Source organism: Acomys russatus, chromosome 7 (genome assembly GCF_903995435.1).
Source record: "Acomys russatus chromosome 7, mAcoRus1.1, whole genome shotgun sequence".
Classification (NCBI taxonomy): Eukaryota; Metazoa; Chordata; class Mammalia; order Rodentia; family Muridae; genus Acomys; species Acomys russatus.
Window position 1 is genome coordinate 4,653,745 of NC_067143.1, and position 19,287 is coordinate 4,673,031.

Sequence of the window (19,287 nt, forward strand, 5' to 3'; positions counted from 1 at the left end):
CTCTCCTACTGATTACTCAGTTCACCTTCACAAAACCTGACTGCTTCTTCCAGCTTCCTGCTCCCTGCCCACGCCTCACGCGTGGGTCTCCATCGAGGCTACGTCCTGGCTCCAGAGTCTCCTCCTTCCAGAGGTCACAAAATGGTGGCCTAATGAGACCCACAGCAGATTTTGTTTGGTCCTCAGTGTGTGTGGTTTGCTTTGAAGGCCACCAGACGGGGCAGCACGCTGCAGGTTCGCCACAGTCCCTAGCACCGCATGTCTCAGAGCCACGGGCACACCCTGGCTGCGTGGCTGTGTCACCACCTTGCCTTCGTGTCTTCAGAGGACCTGGGTCCCCTAGTCTGTCTTTCATCCTGTGAGGATCACCCAGGGGAGGGGCCTGGGAGGGGGACAAGGGGACTCCTAGCCCCTCCCAGCCAGGCCCCAGGGCAGGGGCACAGGAGAACCAGCTACCTGGGGCCAGGCTGTCATACAAGTGGGTAGACCAGTTAGGGAGAAGGAATGCCCACGGCCAGAAACATAATCAAATTGGATCTTTACTGAGCTATGGTGAACGCATGGAACACAACACAAACACGTATGATGCTAGAGTTCATACTTTAAATTCAAAGTTGAAAAAATACAAATTGAAAAATAGAAATATTTAGGTATTAAAATTTCTCTCTTGTGCCTTGGAGTGGAGTCTAGGAGGTTGACACCTGCCGTCCTACACCCAGACGTCAGTACTGGCACTGGATGGGACAGAGAGGGGCAGATGAGAATTCAACTTTGATCCTTAAAACGGAGCGTTTGATTTAGGTCTGTAACGGAAAGCAGTGACTGTCGTGCGCATGGGCAGCCAGACACTTAGGACACTGCTGGGCAAAGGCAGAGGCACCTCGCCATCTTGCAGAATTACAAGCACCCCATGTGGCACTGCACCTCGCACTGGGGTCTGCGTTCACATAATCCTAAGGCGAGCTAGCCAATGTCAGCTCAGGTTCAAGTAGAGTGTGGCCCGGGGGCAGTTGGTCTTAGGTCTCACAGTGTGGGCAACGGGTCCTGGCCGCCTCTCACTCAGAAACCAGCTGCAGCAAGAGTGGGCAGTCCCGCCACTCCTGGCCAGGGCCACCGCAGTCATACATTCAGGAGCTGTTTGTGAAGGTCTCTTCTGAGCAACTCAGTCTTCAGAAGGGTGACAACTTCAACAAGAAGTCTCTAACTGACCTCCAGGGCACCAGGGCGCGGCTCTCAACACTGAAATGAACCAAACATGCCAGTTTGGGCTTCCTGCACATCCTGGTCTCTGAAGATTGGCTCAGTTCAAGTACAGGAATGCCAGAGTCAAGGCGTCGCGGTGTTTTCTCGTGATACATCGATTCCTGGTTATTGAGTCCAGGACCTGACCTGGGTCCTTGGCAAACAGTGCCACCGGGATGGAGGTATGGGACAGCCCAATCCCCACGATGAGCTGTAATTGTGCTTATGAATGCTGATGTGTGCGCGTGCACACGAGCAAGCCACTTCAGAGTGAGGGGCTGGCTTGGTGCCACTTCACAGGGTGTCCTTGTGACATGGAGACCACCACCACCACCACCACCACCACCACCAACCATGCGCTCAGAGGTTCGCGCAGCCAGCGAAGGCCACAGCGGTTGATCAGACAACTGGATCCGTAAAGCCTCCTGTCGCTTCAGCCTGCAAGAGCTTGTCAGACTCAGGACAGCCGCGAGCACGCAGTCCTCCAGACCCGGGAGCTCGTTCCACATCACCCCATGGCTCCTACTCGTGGCTCTCGAGGGCCTCGCTGGCTCTGAGGGCCCTTTTCAGCTCCTGCAGGAGCCTGTCGCGGCTCTGCGCTGTGTACTGGCTGTAGCTCCTACTGTGCTGGGACTCATAGTGGCGTTTCAGGTTGTACTCTTTGAGGACTGACACGTTCTTTTTGCATATTAAGCACGTAGGCATGCTCTTCACTTCCACAAAGAAATAGTCTCGCTCCCATTTTTCTCGAAACACGCGGCCCTCTCCTTCTCTCCTTCGTTTGGCCACTTTTGAAGGAGACATGGGTACAAGAAAGATTTCACTTTTCTCTGAATGCCACCACAGAACCACCATGGTGCCAGCCCCATGACAGAGGCAAGGCCCCTGCCTCACCGTGGAAGAGCAAGAGAGAGTGGTGGGGACTGTGGCGAACCCAGGAGCATGAGCCGCTCTGATGGGGCAGCCCCGGCTACCTATGCCAGGCAGAGGGGTGGGCCCCGGGTGTCAGTCTTCCAGCACGCCAAGAGGAGCAAGACCGCAGACAGTGCGCGTGCACATTTTACTTGAGCTTTACAGCTAACACAGTGACACGTGCTAACACAGGGAAGGCCAAACAAAACTCATCTGTGGTGGCCCCTGGGCCACCATATCGCAGCCTCTCTCTCCTGGGATGGGTGGGTGACCTGCACACTAACCGGCTTCCCAAACCCAGGCAGTGGTGGTCCAGGCACGGACCACAACTCAGGGCAACGTGTGCCTCTGTGACAAACATCTCACTCCATCTTCAGGAAAACCACCTGCACACAAGCCTGAGGGCACCCAGCGAGACAGGCGCTGCCCACTTAGCCACACCTCCAAGTGGAGCCCAGTGCCTGCCGTGTGCAACCCTGACTGCTATGGCTTCAAGCACAACAAACTCTGTCCCACGGGGACATCCTGCCTTCCTGGTGTGGCGCGTGTCACCTGGACACTACCATGACCTTGCCTCTTGCCTGCCCTGCTGCTACAAACCAGTGAGTCTCGCTGACCCTGCCATGGGTGGCCGTGCGCTCCTGCATCGCAGGACAAATCTCCAGTTTGGGCCTCTCCCTGAAACGCTCATGTTCCAGGAGCTCCGCCTCCTGGCCTTGCACGTCCCTTTCCTGCGGCGCTGGCTATCTGCACCTAGGTCCCTCCTGGCTCCCAATTGCTGCTTCTCCTTCCAGGCTCCTGGGAACCCTGGCTGGGTCAGAGGCCTGAGTGTACATGACCTGCCCACCTGCCTCCACGTCTCCCAGAACCAGGCCATACCATGCTGCCTCCAACTCACCCCAGTGCCCAGCATCACCCAGCAGGGACCTTGGGGAGTCTGCAAGGCGAGAGCAAAGACAGCCCTAGGGGCGTCAGTGACGGGAGCCGGGCATTGTTAAAAGGAACTTTATTGGGTGTTGGGTTCAGATGAGGTCCATGAGGATGTCGTCCTCCATGACGCTGGGCTGCAGGCCCGGCTGGGGGACCGGGCCCCGGGGACCCCCGCTCAGCAGCATCTGACCTGGGGGGCAGTGGGAAGGGACTACATCTCCCAGTGGTCCCTGGGGCCATTGAGGACCCTGGGCCTCTCATCCCACCTCCTCTGGGAAACCCAAGGCTGTCAGGTTTCTAGGAAGCTCCAGAGACCGCCAGAGGTCCTTCAAAGCCCAACCAGATGTAGACATTTTCTTTTGACCCTTTGGGAGCCCATCCCCACACAGCTTCACTGACCCTAAGACATCTTCCAACACCTGGGAAGCAGATAAGGATCTCGGGAAGTTCTCACCCACTGAGGCTTGCTCCCATGGCTGAACTTCCCAATGGCCCTCTGAGCTCCCTAGAGCTGCGGGAGTCCTGGTCTAGAACCTTGCCCACCCCTGGAGCCCCTTACCTGGCAGTGGAGCCCGCTGGGGAAGCTGTGTGGGCCAAGGCTGCGCAGTTGGGGGGTGCAGGAGCTGTGGGCCCAGCTGGGGCTGCCCCAAGCTCTGATGTGGTGCTGGCAGTAGTGCAGAGGCGCCTGGAGGCTGCATGTGATGGAGGGAGGCCTGGGGTGGGGGTACCCCAGGCTGGGGCTGAGGAAGACCAAGAATAATAGTTCAGAGGGCCCAGTCTGAACTCCAGGATGGCCCTCCTCCCTACGAGCCTGGTCTAGCCCTCCTCCCTGGAAGCCTGGTCTAGCCCACCGCCTCCTCCTCCTGGAGAAAGTGGGTCAGGATCTACCCAAGTCTCACCGGTGCTGGGTTAAGGAGGAGACTCCGCAGCTGGGGGTTGGCCCCAGGGTTCTGGGGCCGAAGAATGGGTCCAGAAGGTGGGCCAGGAGCTGTTCCAGGAGGACCTTGGGGTGCCCCTGTGGGGGCCTGGGTAGTGCCTTGTGGCTGGGGCTGCCCGGTAGCTGCAGAGGCTCCCACAGCACCTGGAGGCTGGGGCTGCGGTGCGCGGAGCTGTAGCTGGGAATAAAGAGCATGAGGAAGAGCAGGCAGCAGGGTGGCTGCCCCCAGTCCCCCCGCCTCCAGCCCCGCCCCATTCCCCACCCCAGTCCTCACTAGATTCTGCGGGGGCCTCGCTTGGTCCTCCAAAATGGGGCCCAGGCCTGGAGGTGCCTGCTGTGCCCCCATCTGCACGGGGACAGAGAGGACAGGTCAGTGATGACGGACGGCTGTCTGGCCCTGTCAGGGGGACCTGGTGTGGAGGAGGAGGGCGCCTTTCTCTGGGACACACCATCTGGGAGGCGCCTCACACTCTGCCTGGTTGTAAGGGGCCTGCGCCAGGGTTTGCAGCAGACACTGAGAGGGACTGAGCTGCTCTGCTGCGACACAAGGGGGACATGGGACTCAGGGGAGCTGTCGCCATGGTGACTGGCTGGGCTCTGTGCAGCTTATGCCACCACCACTCACCCCGCGTTGCTGCTCCAGCTTCTGCTGCTGGACCTGCTTGTGGTTGGTGATGACCTGGCGGATGCCGTTGACGAAGCCACTCTGGTCATAGGGGATGAGGCCCATGAAGATCTTCTTCTTGGACGAGTACAGGAGCATGAGCACGCGCACCTCACAGGGCGCCGTATGTGGGAAGTGCACGCAGCCCGCCTGTGGACAGAGACTCCTCAGAAGCTTCCAGCAGAGGGCACCAGGGCGCCCCTCCTCGCTCTGTGCAGTATGGAGGGCTCACTGTGCAAGGCTGAGGAGGGCGGGCCGCTTGGCATCTACCCCAGGAACAGACACTGAGTGACAGGACACAGCAAGATGGAGGTGCCTGCTGAACACTCCAGAGAGGGAGACAGGAGGCCACAGAAGCCCGCAACAACCCCGACTGAGCGCCCCCACCTCATGTTTCACTTCTCACAGCAGTGGGCTGCCTCCCCTAGCCATTTTGGAAAGGGCTCTGCTGAAGAGGATGCCAGGAAGGGCGGCTCTATCTCTGCCACAGTGTGTGCCAGCATGGACCGGGAAACAGCGCCATCACAAGGCAGCCATTTTGGCAGTCGGCGTGGCCCCACAGGCCCTTAGGCCGTGGCTTCCTGGGTTCTCTCGGCCTGCAGCTGCTGCTCGTTACCACACACTCTCTCCTGTCTGTCATCCAACACAAAGCGAGCCAGGGCCACCCAGGCCAGCATGGGGGTGAGTATCCTCCCCTACAAGGGCTGTAGCCTAGAGACCAACTCTGGCCCAGATAAAAGGAGGCCTGGCCAGAAGTTCTGGACAGTTCTCCTTTCCTGAAGAAGTGGACTACAGTGATTGCCACTGCCACATGCTTCAAGGGTCCCCAGAAGCTGAGGTAACTATCCTGGGCTTGTGAGAGGCCTAGGCGTTGACGTTACTGAGCTCCCTGTTGGGTCGTGTTCCACAGCAAAAACGTCAGTTCCTACTAAGCTCAATCTTAGAACTTTCCCTACAAATTCAGTGTCGCACTGATGGGCCACACAACCGAGGGTCCCAGGCCCACAGCATCCTCATCACAGCCACAGCAGAAGCCTATGTACGTGACCCACAGACGTGAGAGACAACAGTGCTAGCAGAGGTGAAAAGGGCAGAGAGGCTGATGACAGCGCTCTCTGCCTGGGAAAAAGCTGTGTCCGATCTGATGCACACAGGCACGTGCGTCTTCCCCAAACTCAAATTTCAACCCACTGGCACTCCCAGGAAGATGCCTCCCCAACAGGTTAGATGAGCCTTCAGGGCAGGCAAAGTGGGACTACAGGTAAGAGCTCAGAGAGCAAAGCCAGGCTGGACTGCACATGTCTACAAACCCAGCCCTCAGGAGCCTAAGCAGGAGTCTTGCTACACAGCAAGACTTGTCTCAAGTCAACACAACAACAACAACAACAACAACAACACCAGTGCCATGGGACAGGGAGGCAGCAGGTGTTAGGATACTGTGGTTAAGCAAGGCCCAGGTCCCACCTGCAGTGCCACAAACGCAGCCTGGGGCCTAAGCACCTGGGGCCTAAGCCAGCAGGGAAGGGAACAGGAGGCAGTGCTCAGCCAGCGCCCACTACTCACAAAGCCGTTCCCCATGATGCGGTAGAGGCCTTTGAGGGACTCCAGGTCCTTGTTGGTAAAGTGAAACTGGACCATTCTTGAGTTTCGGAACAGTGGGCCCAGGGTGGTCTGGAAACGTACAGGCATCACATGGGGCAGCAGTTGGCGGGGGAGCAAGGGCTGGGGGGGGGGGTGGCGGCCTCGGCCTGCAGGACTCACCAGCAGCTGCTGCGGGATGAGCTGCATGATCAGCTTCTGCGGCCACTGCTCAGCCTTCCTGGAAGGCAAGTTAGGGAAGGAGTTAGGGGAGCCACACGAGCCGGCCCCACCCCCGGCAAATACCTACAGGTTTTCTCCATGGTTCACGTAGACCTGGCAAGGCAGCGACCTTGTCAGCTTGGTGTTGGCATCCACGGACGCAGGCTTGGGTTTCTGAGAGAAAGGGATGAGTGAGCCAAAGCCTCTTGCCTCTGCCTTCCCAGCAGCCCCGCACTCGGCTGCCGAAGTCCACGAATGCTAGGTCCCTCCTCCAGGCCCAAAATTGTATAATCACTATCTTCAGAGCCACAGTATGTGGGACCCAGTTGAGAAGCCAAACGCTAGGCCTTGCCGTGTAAGAGGGAGGGGGGAGAGAGTGGGGAGAGAGGAGAGAAGAGAGAGGGAAGGAAGAAGGGAGGGAGAGAGGGAAGGAAGGAAAGAGGGAGGGAGGGAGGAGAGTGAGAGGGAGGGAAGGAGAGACGAAGACAGATAGGCAGACAGGGGATGGAGGCCTTGTGCAAATGCTCAGCCACTGATATAATTTTCGGGGGGGGGCTTGTGTTTTGAAAAAGGGTTTTCTGGCTGTCTTGGAACTCACTGTCTAGAAGGCTGGCCTAAGAATCAGATCCCCCCACCTCTGCCTCCCCAGTGCTGGGATTGAAGGCATGCGCCACTATGCCTGATGTCAACATAATTTTTAAACCCCAACTTGATACCTGGTCCACAAATCCTAGAGTCCTCGGGACTAGCCTCCAGCTGCAAACCCTAGAGTCCTCGGGACTAGCCTCCAGCTGCAAACCCTAAGTGCGCCAGGAGCAGCCCGCTCTGCAGGCGCCCACTCACCTCCTGCCACTCGAGAACCCCGCTCCAGGCCAGGAGCTTGTTGGACACTGACTGCTGCCCACCAAGCGCAGGGGCCCCAAGCTGGGCTGGTGAAGGACCACTGACCCCACCTGGGGCCACAGTGCCTGCCTGCTGAGGAGAACAAACAGCAATGAGGGAGCCATGCCCTCTCAGAGAGCGGTTGCCCTCTTTCACAGCACTACCACCATCCATGCCAGAGACTGCTCATGGCAAGCCTGAGGAACCAGACTCTCAAAGCTACAGGACGCCAGAGGGCCTCAGAACCGTTTGGAGCCCGCAGCCTGCCCTGGAGCTGCAAATCACAGCTGGGAGGCTCAATGCTGTGATCAGGCCCCTTGCAGGAGGTCACAGGCGTCCCCCCAGTGTGAGCATGTGGCAGGGAATAGGGTGGGGCACTGTGAGACACCTACCATAGATGGAGCCCCCGGCTGTGCAGGGGGTGCCAGGCCTGGTCCAGGGGCCACAGTGGAGACTAGGCTAGGCTGTGAAGCAGGAGGTGGCTTGGGGGCTCCAGGGGGCCCAGGAGCCAGTGGGGGTGCCGGGGCCTGGCTGAAGGGGGGCCCCACTCCTGAAGCAGCTTGCTGCAGAGGGTTCATGGATGGGACTGTGGGCAAGACAAGCATGAGTGGGGACCAGGTCTAGGGGGCCAGTGAGCACCCCACCCCACCCCACCCCCGCCTCTTCCGGGACCCACAACGGCTCAGCACAGCCTTCTGGTTCTTGGCGGCCTCCACAGCATTCTGAGCTGCCACCTGCGCAGCGCTGAGGTTCCCAGGCACCTGTCACACAGGAGGAGACCTTGTCTGTACCCTAACTATGTACTTGTGGCCCCACGGGACAAACTAAGCCACTCTGTTGACGCTAGAGCTTTGCCTCCATCACCACAGAGGCTGTCCCTGGCCTGTGCGTTCCTTTCACGCACCATCCCAATGTCTCACTGGGTCCTCCCACGAGGCCATGGCTCTGCTGGTCCCTGAGAACAGCCATACCTGGTACTGCGGTGGGACAGGGGGAAGAGCCTGCTGCGGCGCTGCTGAGAGTGTGGCAGCTGAGGTTGGAGCTGGTGGCAGGGGGACTGTTTGCTTGGGCTGCAGAGAGCCTGGGGTTGAGCCGCCACCAACTGAGCACAGGAGAGACAACCGAGGTCCAGGAGAAAGGGTTGGGGTAGAAAGATGGATAATCAAAACTCCATATTAAGAGAACGCCAAAGAGGACACCCCCCCACCCGCCCCCGTCCCCAGGCCTCACCAGGCAGCACAAGGCCTCGCACGAGCACCATGTGCCTCGGGTCCTGGCTTACATCTACTAGTGGCTGCAACGGCTCTATCAAGGTAGGAGGAGCTGCCTTCTCGAACAGAAGCCGGAGGGCTGGCAGCTTTCTCGGAGAAACGACTGAGAAGTGGATACCACGCTGCAGGAGGGACAAGGTAAGACTGGGGCCTCCACAAGCATGCTGGGCTAGCCTCTTTCCCCACTGCATGAGGGCGGGGAGGGGGAAAATAGCCTGCCCTAAGACCACAGCTTTCATCAGACTGTTGGGAAATGGATGGTGAAATGTGGCATGAGTTTCCGCATGGAATTCTGAGTATGGACAATCTTAAGTAGGCACAGAGCTCTTGCCTGACCCCACCCTGCTTCCTAGGATCCAGAGGTGTGGGCCCGCCCTCCCCCCCCCCCCACAGGGCTCAGGCCCTCCTGCTCGGCACATCGCCTCACCTCTCCTATCTTCTGCACCAAGCTCTCCGTCGTACAGCCCGAGTAGGTGGTGCTCTCCACAGCAGGCAGCAGGTATGGGGGTGAGTTGCAGATGAGGAGACAGACTCGGTGTGTCTGGCCACTGCCGGGAACAAAGTCATGCTGTGGAGCAGGTGCTCCAAGGCAGAGGCAGCCAAAGGGCTCGTCTGTGCCCCTGACATCACTGACAGCAGACAACACTCGAGGCTCTGGGGTTTCCTGACAACGTTAGTCACCCACTGGGTGAGGGACATGGAAGGGAGGTCCCCAGAAAGCATCAGGTCAGAGGGCATGGGCCTGCACTGGCCTACACAGGCCGCCGTTGCTGTCCCTGATGAGGGCGAGGCTTGAGGAGGGCTTCCCAGGAGCAGGCCCACACAGGCCCGCCGTTCCTGCCCCTGATGAGGGTGAGGCTTGAGGAGGGCTTCCCAGGGGGCAGGCCCACACAGGCCGCCGTTGCTGTCCCTGATGAGGGTGAGGCTTGAGGAGGGCTTCCCAGGGGCAGGCCCACTCACATCTGCTCCCGCATCTTCTTGAAGTCATCAAACAGCTGCAGGGCCGTGCTCAGACCTTCCGCAATGAGGCTGCAGCTCTCACCACCGCCGCCCATGAACCTGCATAATAGCCAGTTAGATACAGCACCCCTACACGGGCGGTGGCTCTTCTCTTGCCCCCTCCAACACTGCACTGTGCCTTGTGACTGGACACTGTCCTTAGAGTTTTACTTGGTGACAAGGCAGCACCAAGTAGGAAAGGGCATCAAGAGGGAACAGAGCCGGGCGTGGTGGTGCATGTCTTTAGTCCTAGCACTCAAAGCAGAGGCAGGCGGATCACTGTGAGTTCAAGGCCAGCCTGGTCAACAAAGTGAGTTCCAGTACAGCCAAGGCTACACAGAGAAACCCTGTCTTGAAAGAAAAAACAAAAAAACAGCTGGGCAGTGGTGGTGCACATCTTTAATCCCAGCACTCAGGAGGCAGAGGCAGGTGGATCGCTGTGAGTTTGAGGGCCAGCCTGGTCTACAAAGTGAGTCCAGGACAGGCAAGGCTACACAGAGAAACCCTGTGAAAAACCTAAAAAAAAAAAAAAAAGAAAGAAAGAACGAAGAGGAGGAGGAGGAGGGACAGAAGGATGCAGGACACTGAGAATGAGCTGGGCTTCCAAGTCCTGGTGTACCCAACGCCCCGACCATCCTCCGGATGTCCCTTCCTGGATGGGCCCTCTGTTTTGCTGGTTTCTTTCTTTCTCTCCCCTACTACTGACAAGATCTCACTCACTATATAAACCTGGCTGGCCTTGAGCTCACAGGGATCCACCTGCCTCTGCTTCCCAAGTGCTGGAATTGAAGGATTGAGCCACCATGTCTGTTTTTACTTTATGTGTATGGATATTCTGCCTGCATATACCATCTGTATACCACACACATGCTTCGTGTCCTTAAAGGCCAGGAAAGGGCATGAGACTGACAGAAACTGGAGTTTCACATGGTTGTCACCTTCCGTGTGAGTGCCTGGAATCACAACTGGGTCCTCCGGAGAAGCCGCCAGTGAGTGCTTGTAACTACTGAACCATCTCTCCAGCCTCTCTTAGAATCTAGCTGGCAAGCCTCCTCCCTCAGTCTCCCAAGTGCTGGAAGGAGCATCAGCATAAGATGGACACCTACTTCCTCCCATCGTGCTAAGGGTGAAATGCACCTCTAAGTGACACTGCCAGGCATAACCACGGGAACTCAGTGTGACCTTCCTGGACATAGGGTCTCCATACAAGTAATGGAAGAGACAGAAAGGAATTATGACGCTTCTATGTCTATGAAAAAGGGAAGGTGGTGAGCAGACGTGGGTAGGCCACAGCAGCCAGAAAGGTCTGGAAGGACCTCACCCAGAGTGTCAGCGGCTTTCCACTCTACTGTCACCTTGGACTTGCAGCCTCCATATTGTTTTCTTTCTTTCTTTTTTTAAAAATTATTTCTGCCTGCACACCAGAAGAGGGCACCAGATCTCATCATAGATGGTTGTGAGCCACCATGTGGTTGCTGGGAATCGAACTCAGGACCTCCGGAGGAGCAGCCAGTGCTCTTAACCTCTGAGCCACCTCTCAGCCCCTCTTTATTATTTTCAAACAAGGCTTCTGGTACTTTTCCACGGCAGCCTAGGAGGCCCACCCCTTGGACAAGGCCTCTGCTTCGGCACAACAGTTGCCACCAGCAATCTCTGGGCTGTTCCATAACCCTGTGTGGACACCACAGCCCCACAGCACTAGCTCACAGCCTCATGTCTGCTCCCATTTCCCCCACCCATAGTCTGCTACCTAGCTCCCTGCTGCTGAAGAAAGCAAACCACAGACTTCTGAGCCTCTGAGACCTGCCTGAGGCAGGGGGCCAGCAAAAGGCTACTGGAGTGACAGGCACTTAGGGCCCTGGAGGCTGCACAACGCCCACTGCCCACAGCTGCTCAGAGCTGCCAACTGTATTTTAATTTAAAAAACCCAAAACTCAAAACCTGGGTGCTGGGTCTACAGATGGCTCAGCAGGTAAGAACACCAACTGCTCTTCTAGAGGACCTAGGTTCAAGTCCCAGCACCTACATGGCAGCTCACTACCATCTGTTTTCAGGGGATCTGACAGAAGTGGGGGACATGTGTGTGGTACACAGACACAATCACAGGTGAAACAACCATGAGCTTAAAATAAATTAAACAAGCAAACCCAGGTGGTGGCACAGTGCTGGACAGGTAAAGGGGTTAAGGTCTGGGGCTAGTGCAGTCCTCCAGCACCCCGGCTCAGCTAAGCTGCTTGCTTAGCTAGCCAGTGTACACAGCAGGAAGGTGCAGTGACTGGCCCGGGTTCTGCTCCCAGCACAGAAAAACACAGACGACCTGAGATGGGTCCCTGGAGCCCAGCGCTAAATCACAGCAAGGCAGCAAGTAGTTTGTGTACACTCACACGCACACCCATGCACTCAGGCACGCACACGTCCCTCCACACGCACACTTTCTTGAGACAGGGTTTCTCTGTATAGCCTTAGCTGTCCTGGTTAAAATTCATTTTAAAAAGCACTCAGGTGAGCCAGGCTCAGTGGCACACACCTGTAATCCCAGAACTCTGGGAGGCAGAGGCAGGCAGATCTCTGTGAGTTTGAGGCCAGCCTGGTCTACAAAAGAGTCCAGGGCAGCCAAGGCTACACAGAGAAACCCTGTCTCAAAACAAACAAAAACAAAAAACAAACCAAGGCACCAGGGTGATATAACTGCTTGTCCTTTAACCCACCACCACTGAGCCCATCACCAGCCACATGCTGCCCCGGAGGCCCTGGTCACAATGCGTGAGTGTGACCAACAGTTCCACAGGAGTCAGGACATCGCCTGTACCTGAATGACACCCCTTAACTAAGCTGCACACCTTGTCTCCAAGCACCATCAACACCAGGTGACATTTCTCAAGCAGGGACAAGTCCTGCTGACTCTCATCCAGCCCAGTCCAGAACACCTTGGACATGGTCACAGGCCCCCATCAGAACAGCAGTCCTGGAAAGTTACACAGTGCGGAGGTGCCGGGCATCACTCGTTGTTCACAGAGCTAAGATCTCCTTGAGCCTTGTGGGGGCCAGGCCTTTCTTGGACGCCATCCAGAAACAGCAGGCACCCGACTTCCACAGAGGCCCAGAAGCGGAGGCAGTGATGGGAACACAGGAAGGTCACAGAAGCCAAGGACAACTGGCTGATAACAAAACTCAGAGAGGGTTCATCCCACGGAACTGTGCCCGGGAGACTGACCAGCCGAGCAGGAAAACAAGAACAGAGCTGGCGAGCACTGCCCCTACCTCACGGCTGCCCAAATGTGAAGGAACCCTACATGACCAGCCCTGCCGGGCAACGACGTGAGCCTCTAGGCGGCTCTTAGCTCAATCTAGCCCAGAAGATCTCAACTAAGGTGCCATCTACTTTCTAGGAGTCTCTTGACAACGCCTGGGGACACTTTCCAGGGGTGCCATCAGCAGCTAGCAGGTAAAAGCCAGGGAAGCTTGTAGTTTGCCTTTTGCCAGTTTGTGGGTTCTTCTTTTTCCCCACCCAGTTTCACCTCTATCACTATATAGTACAGAAAGAAGGAGAGAGAGAGAGAGAGAGAGATCTCCGAATCTAATTTCTCTCTCCTGGCTGCTTCTTAGATCGCAACTACTAATAAACCACAACCACCAACTACAGCCTCCACCTATTGGGGCTCTAGCATTCATTACTCTCTGAAAAGGCCCCACAACTTCAAATGTCACACGATATTAGCAGCTGTCTGCAGCTGGCAAACCCACGCCTCTGCTAGAGCAGGAGGCAAATCACAGTCAGCTGCCGCCAACAGTCGGAAGCAGCCTCATCTCCCCACACTTGGGATTAAAATGAAAACATATTCTTATATTTCTTGGGAGGGAGTTGGTTTTCTGTTTTGTTTTGTTTTTTGATTTTTGAGACAGGGTTCCCCTGTGTAGCCTTGGCTGTCCTAGACTCGCTTTGTAGACCAGGCTGGCCTTGCATTTACAGCGATCCACCTGCCTCTGCCTCCCGACTGCTGGGACTAAAGGCGTGCGCCACCACGCCTGGCCTATTTCTATGTATTTTAAGGAAACAGAAAGTCCAGAACTCTCACTACAGAAGCTGTTAGACATTCTACAAGGGCTGGGGTATGGCCCAACAGCGGAGGGCTCACCTAGCATGGACAAGGCCCCGGGTTCCAACTCCAGCAGCAGCACCAAACAAACAAACAAGCACTCAGGACAGGCCTCACAGCAGAGAATTTTCTAGTTTGGGGTTGGAGAGCTGGCTCAACAGTTAGGAGCACTCACTTGTCTTCCAGAGCATCCGGGGTCACTCCCCAAAACCCACAAAGCAGCTCACCACTGTCTGTAGCTCCAGCTCCAGGGGACCCAGCACCCTCATACAGACATGCTCACAGTCAAAGCACCAATGCACTGTTTAGTTTTCTTTTTTTGGGGTGGCGGAGATTGCAGGGATGGATGGTAAATACAGGGGACGGGGAGATAAGAGGGACTGGGGCTCATGATGTGAAATTCACAAAGAATCAATGAAACTTTTTTAAAAAAGAATAAAGCATAAGACATAAAAAAATTAATGTGCATAAAGATAAATAAAAGTCTTTTTTTAAAAAAACAAACAACAACAACAACAAAAAGAATTATCTACTCCAAGCCAGGTGCATGCAATGGCACAGAGCAGAAAAACCTAACCCTGAAGAGGCTGCAGCCAGAGGGTGAAGAGCTAAAAGCCAGTTGTTTCAGCTGTTCCAGCTGTTTGGCTACACAGGGACTTCGCGGCTACCCTGGAAAACCCAGCTTAAAAAATGGACTGGGGGCTACAGAAATGGATCAGTGTTCAGAGCGCTGTTGGGACAGTGTCTTTGTGCATCGTGTAAAGACTGTCTCCGTATTGTTCAAATGCTCACTTCTGTGACTACAGATCTATTCAGATGGGACTGTGGCACTGTCACTTTTATGGAGCGTCTTCTGTGTCAATGTTGTGTAAACAAAGTTCTCAATAACCTTCTGTTTGGTTAGCAAAGAGTTGAACAGCCTACAGCTGGGCAGGACTGCTAAGGGGGGACTTCAGATCCCAGTGAGGTGGGGGTGTCTCAGGTGGAGACCAGAGAGAGGGGAGTTGTCACTGGAGCACAGATGGAGAAGGCAGAGGGAGACTGAGATGGCAGGCAATGGCCACACAGCGGGACGTAGGCCAAGCTAGTGTTAGAACAGGTACAGTGCCTGAAAGTTTTTAATAAATATAAAGGTCTCTGTGTCATTACTCAGGAGCAAGGGCAGGCATAGAAAAAACTTTGCAAGTCGGGAGTGGTGACACACACCTTTAACCCAGCACTCAGGAGGCAGAGGCAGGAGGGTCTCTGAGTTCGAGGCCAGCCTGGTCTACAAAGCAAGTCCAAAACAGCCAAGGCTACACAGAGAAGCCTTGTCTCAAAAAACAAACAAAACAAACAAAAAACAAACCCAAAAGAACAAAACCTTTCCATTTTCCAGAGCACTCGCTGTTCGTCCAGAGGACACAGGTTGGATTCCCAGCACCCACACAACAGCTCGCACTGTTTAACTCCAGTTCCAAGGATCTGATGCCCTCTTTGACCTCAAGGACACTAGGCACACAGGTTGTACAGGCATGCACGTACACAAAGCTTATTGTGTCAAAGTGTTAATAAACAAAAATAAACCAATCTTAACAACAAAACTCGAGTGCCAAGTGTCAAAAACGCCATATGCTTTACATTAACTACTAATGGTGTGTCTGTCACTTGGGCATCAAAAAGCCTGGTGTTTAAAAAAAAAAAAAAGAAAAGAAAAAAAAAGAAAAAAAAAAAAAAAAAAGCCTGGTGTTTCCTCTCTGCCTGCTGGGCATCAAAGTGCCACATGTGAGGGCATGGTGGCAAAGAGCCAGTTAGGAACCAAGGCTCTGTCAGCAGCCGCAGAGCAAACCATCTTAGCTGTGGACTTTGCAGGCAGGCCAGGGTGTGGCTGACCACAGCCCTGTGAGAGCGGACCCAATGCAGCCAGGCTTACCCTCCTGAGTTCCTCACACACGGCTTTCACAAGGCAGTGACCGCAGTGCGTGAACTCCTTAAACTGGGGGAAACCGGATACACAGCAACAGTCACACAATACCTCAAAGAATAAATACAAGTGCCACAGATGGCGCTGACTCAGAGAGGGACGAGCAACACAAGGGAGCCCAGGAGCCTGCAGCCAGACAGTTCTGTTTCTGGGACTCCAGGCTGCCTGGCTCCACAAGCTGGCCACTGGTGGGGGCGCATCTGGAGTCCCAGCAACCAGAAAGCACAGAACAAGGATCCGGAACTCAAAGCTAGCCTCAACTACCCCCCTGTAAGCCATGATCCAAGCCACAAGACCCATCCCGCAGACTCCTCGGGGCGTAGACAGGGAGGAGAGCGGAGAAGGGCAGGCTGACGGCATGGACACTCGGGCACAGACTGTGGGGCCCCACGCTGAGTCCTGCTAAGCACTGCTCGGTCACCAGGCTCTCTCAGGGGCAACAGCTCCTGCGCCTCAAGCACAGGCCACCATGCCCACAGTCTTTCCTGGGGTCCCCAACCTGCCCTCAAAATGGAGGCAAAGCTCACTTGATGCCATCGAGCCAGGTGACAAACTCATAGGCGCTGCTGGTAGGAGCATGACATTGTACGTAGGACTCTGGAGCGCAGTCCACTGTGTTGAACACCACAAGGCTGTACTGGGTCCCGCCATACTAGGAGGACAGGACAAAAGAACTTTAAAACTGAGATCGCTGGCAAGTAACTGGGCTTCTCAGCTTCATATCACTATAGAAATAAATCCCGGAAGCCCTCAAACCCGAGACTAGGGACCCCCATCCTTCCTCCCTTGCACCCAGGGGTCTACTCGGCCGCACACTCACGTCTCCCCCGAAGTCCGTCTCCGCGGGTGGGCCCCCGTTGAAGTACCTGCAAAGAGGGAGGAAGGGCGGCGTCGGCACCAGCCTTAGGTTAGGGCGGCCGGAGGCGACGCGGGCGCTCACTCACTCTATGGCGGGCAGCAGGTAGTGCTTGCGGAGCCCCTCGAAGTACGGCCCCAGGTTTGCTGTCCCCTCGATCACGAACACCACGTCGGCCACCAGGCCCCCGGCCCGGGCCGGGCCTTCGGATCCGGGGACCATGCCCCGCGCAGCCGCCGCCGCCAGCGCCGCCGCCTTCCCCGTCCCGGGACGAGCAACAGTGCGCTTGCGCGGTGCGCGCACCCCCGCCGGACGTCTGGCAGCTTTCGCTGATGCTGACGCGGCCATGTTTTTGCGGGGCACCAGGGGAGTGGTGATTTTACCCCTACCCTGGTGCATACCCACACCGCCAAACTCTCGGAATGGGCACAACGACCCCCTTCAGGGGCCTCTTGGGGTCGAACAAACTTTTGCGCGCAGCGCCAAGCACGAAATAAATCGGAAAACGGCACATCCGGCCACCATCTTGGAGTGGATCTCGAATTTCCGACTCCGGGCCGAAGGGGAGAGTCGGGGAACCTGGTTGCTAGGCAACGAGTAGCCCGCCGTTGTGCTCTCACACATAGATTAAGTTAATAAATTCTATTCTTTCTGACCGGGAACCGATAGGGGAGAGTGGTCCAATCACAGCATCCGAAACGACGTTGCCAGGCAACACTGTAACGTTGCAGTCGACTGGGAAGCTAAGGCAGTTGTTTTCGCTGGAAAAGAAGCGAATTCCAATTTAAGTGGAGGTTGCTAGGCAACACCTAATCCCTGCTTTCTGGGAAAGAAGCCAGAAACCGACTCAAAGCAAATACATTTCTTTAAAAATAAACAAACAAACAAACAAACAAACAAACCAAAACCAATAATAATAACAAAATAGAAATAACAATAAGTTAATAAAAAGTGTAACAGGACTGCATGGTATAGTCGGGGAAACTTAGTCTCAGCATTGCAACTAACAGAAGAAGCCAAAACGAATAGAGAGCGACCTGGAAAATTATCGTGGACAGAAATTTACTAAATAAAACTTACTTATATAAAAAGATACAAGGCCGAGCCGTGATGGTACTGGCCTTGATTACCAGCCCCCAGCGTATGCAAGCAGATCTGAGTTCCAGACCAGCACAGTCTACAGTGAGTTCCAGAACAGCCAGGACTACACAGAAAAACTTCGTCTCCAAAAACAAAACAAGAAAAGGAAAAAAAAGATACAAGCACCTTTTTAAAACTTTATTTTTAATTTATATATTCATTTGACATCCTGATCGTAGACAAGCACGTGTGTTTTTTGTTTTTTGTTTTTTTAATGTGGGTGGTGGTGATCCTTTAGCAACTGGCATGTTTTCCCTGCTCCTGGTTTTTGGTGTGTGTTCTTCTCTCCCACTCACCCCCTTCCTCGGATACGGTTTCTCTGTGCAGTCCTGGCTGTCCTGGAGCTCTCTCAGTAAACTACTCTGGTCTCCTGGAACTCAGAAATTTTCCTACCTCCCCTTCTGAGTGCTGGAATTAAAGGCATGCGCCACCAGCCACCGGCATGAGCAAGCTTTTTTTTCCCTTTAAGTTAAAAAAAAAATTTTAAGGTGGGCGTGGTGGTGCATGCCTTTAATCCCAGCACTCGGGAGGCAGAGGCAGGTGGATCGCTGTGTGTTTGAGGCCAGCCTGGTCTACAGAGTGAGTCCAGGACAGCCAAGGCTACACAGAGAAACCCTGTCTCGAAAAAACCAAAAAAATTTTTTTTTTTTTTTTTTTTTTTTTTTAGTTTTCGAGACAGGGTTTCTCTGTGTAGCCTTGGCTGTCCTGGACTCGCTTTGTAGACCAGGCTGGCCTTGAACTCACAGCGATCCGCCTGCCTCTGCCTCCCGAGTGCTGGGATTAAAGGCGTGCACCACCACGCCCGGCCCAAAAAATTTTTTTAAATTTCTATATTCACTTTATGTCCCCACTGTAGCCCCCTCCCTCCTCTCCTCCCAGTACCACCTTCCTCCCTCTCCCGCCCTCCCTTTCCTTTTCAGAAAAAGGGAGCCCCACCATCACCAATGCACCCCCAGGACAAGAAGTCACTTCAGGACTGAGCTCATAATCATCCAACTGAGGCCAGGCAGCCCAGTTAGGGGGCAGTGATCGAAAGCAAAGCAGGCAACAGAGTTATGTCAGATAGCGACCGCTCAACTCACTAGGGATCCACATGAAGATCCAGCTGCCAGTCACGAGCCAGCTTTTTTTTAAAACCCTAACACTAATCCATACGCGAAAAATTTCCCACATACAGTTTGGGTTTCTTGTTTTGTTTTGTTTTGAGACATGGTTTCCCTGTGTAGCCCTGGCTGTCCTGAAACTTGCTCTGTAGACCAGGCTGACCTCCAACTCAGAAACTCCACCTGCCTCTGCTTCCAGAGTGCTGGGATTAAAGGTGTGCATAGAATTTTTAAAGTTACGTCTATCTAGTCATTTATTTGTGTTGTTTGACAGTAGATTGGGAGGAGTAGACTAGATTGGCCTCAAGGGATTGTGCTACCATGTACAGACTTTTAGATTATTGTATGCTCCTGTTTCTTCCATTTACAGAATACATTTGTTAATTATTCCTTATGAACTATAGGAATATAAAGTCTAGAACGAAAATAGCATCTAAAAATGTTACTTTAAGATATTGTATTGAAAAATAAATAAATAAAATAAAATATTG

The 19,287-nt window shown here is 54.7% G+C and overlaps 1 protein-coding gene across 3 annotated transcripts; it reads right to left on the reverse strand.

Annotated features, from left to right (window-relative positions):
* Nucleotides 1-1,730: 1,730 nt before the first annotated feature.
* Med25 (mediator complex subunit 25) lies at nucleotides 1,731-16,803 on the reverse strand. Of its 3 annotated transcripts, none has more exons than XM_051148476.1 (18): nucleotides 16,642-16,803; nucleotides 16,518-16,563; nucleotides 16,225-16,349; nucleotides 9,599-9,697; nucleotides 9,066-9,186; nucleotides 8,598-8,760; nucleotides 8,339-8,469; nucleotides 8,044-8,128; nucleotides 7,760-7,953; nucleotides 7,329-7,457; nucleotides 6,574-6,659; nucleotides 6,447-6,504; nucleotides 6,249-6,356; nucleotides 4,647-4,835; nucleotides 4,296-4,367; nucleotides 3,984-4,199; nucleotides 3,644-3,824; nucleotides 1,731-2,030 (listed from the first exon to the last, which is right to left on the reverse strand). In XM_051148476.1, the coding sequence occupies exons 1-18, from the start codon at nucleotides 16,773-16,775 to the stop codon at nucleotides 1,765-1,767; spliced, it is 2,403 nt and encodes an 800-aa protein (XP_051004433.1). In that variant the 5' UTR covers nucleotides 16,776-16,803; the 3' UTR covers nucleotides 1,731-1,764. The 3 variants fall into 3 exon arrangements, with proteins under 3 accessions (XP_051004433.1, XP_051004434.1, XP_051004435.1); XM_051148477.1 differs by having other exon boundaries at nucleotides 7,329-7,460; XM_051148478.1 differs by lacking the exon at nucleotides 1,731-2,030 and adding an exon at nucleotides 2,984-3,274.
* Between the last annotated feature and the right edge of the window lie 2,484 nt (nucleotides 16,804-19,287).

What these genes read in the sequence shown, in the direction of transcription:
- Med25 (XM_051148477.1), bottom strand. Translation starts at nt 16,775, where the DNA reads ATGGTCCCCGGATCCGAAGGCCCGGCCCGGGCCGGGGGCCTGGTGGCC. An exon ending in AGACGGACTTCGGGGGAGAC is followed by an intron (nt 16,350 to 16,517) that starts GTGAGTGTGCGG and finishes CTGTCCTCCTAG; the next exon opens with TATGGCGGGACCCAGTACAG. An exon ending in GAAGGCTGTGCTGAGCCGTT is followed by an intron (nt 7,954 to 8,043) that starts GTGGGTCCCGGA and finishes TCTTGCCCACAG; the next exon opens with TCCCATCCATGAACCCTCTG.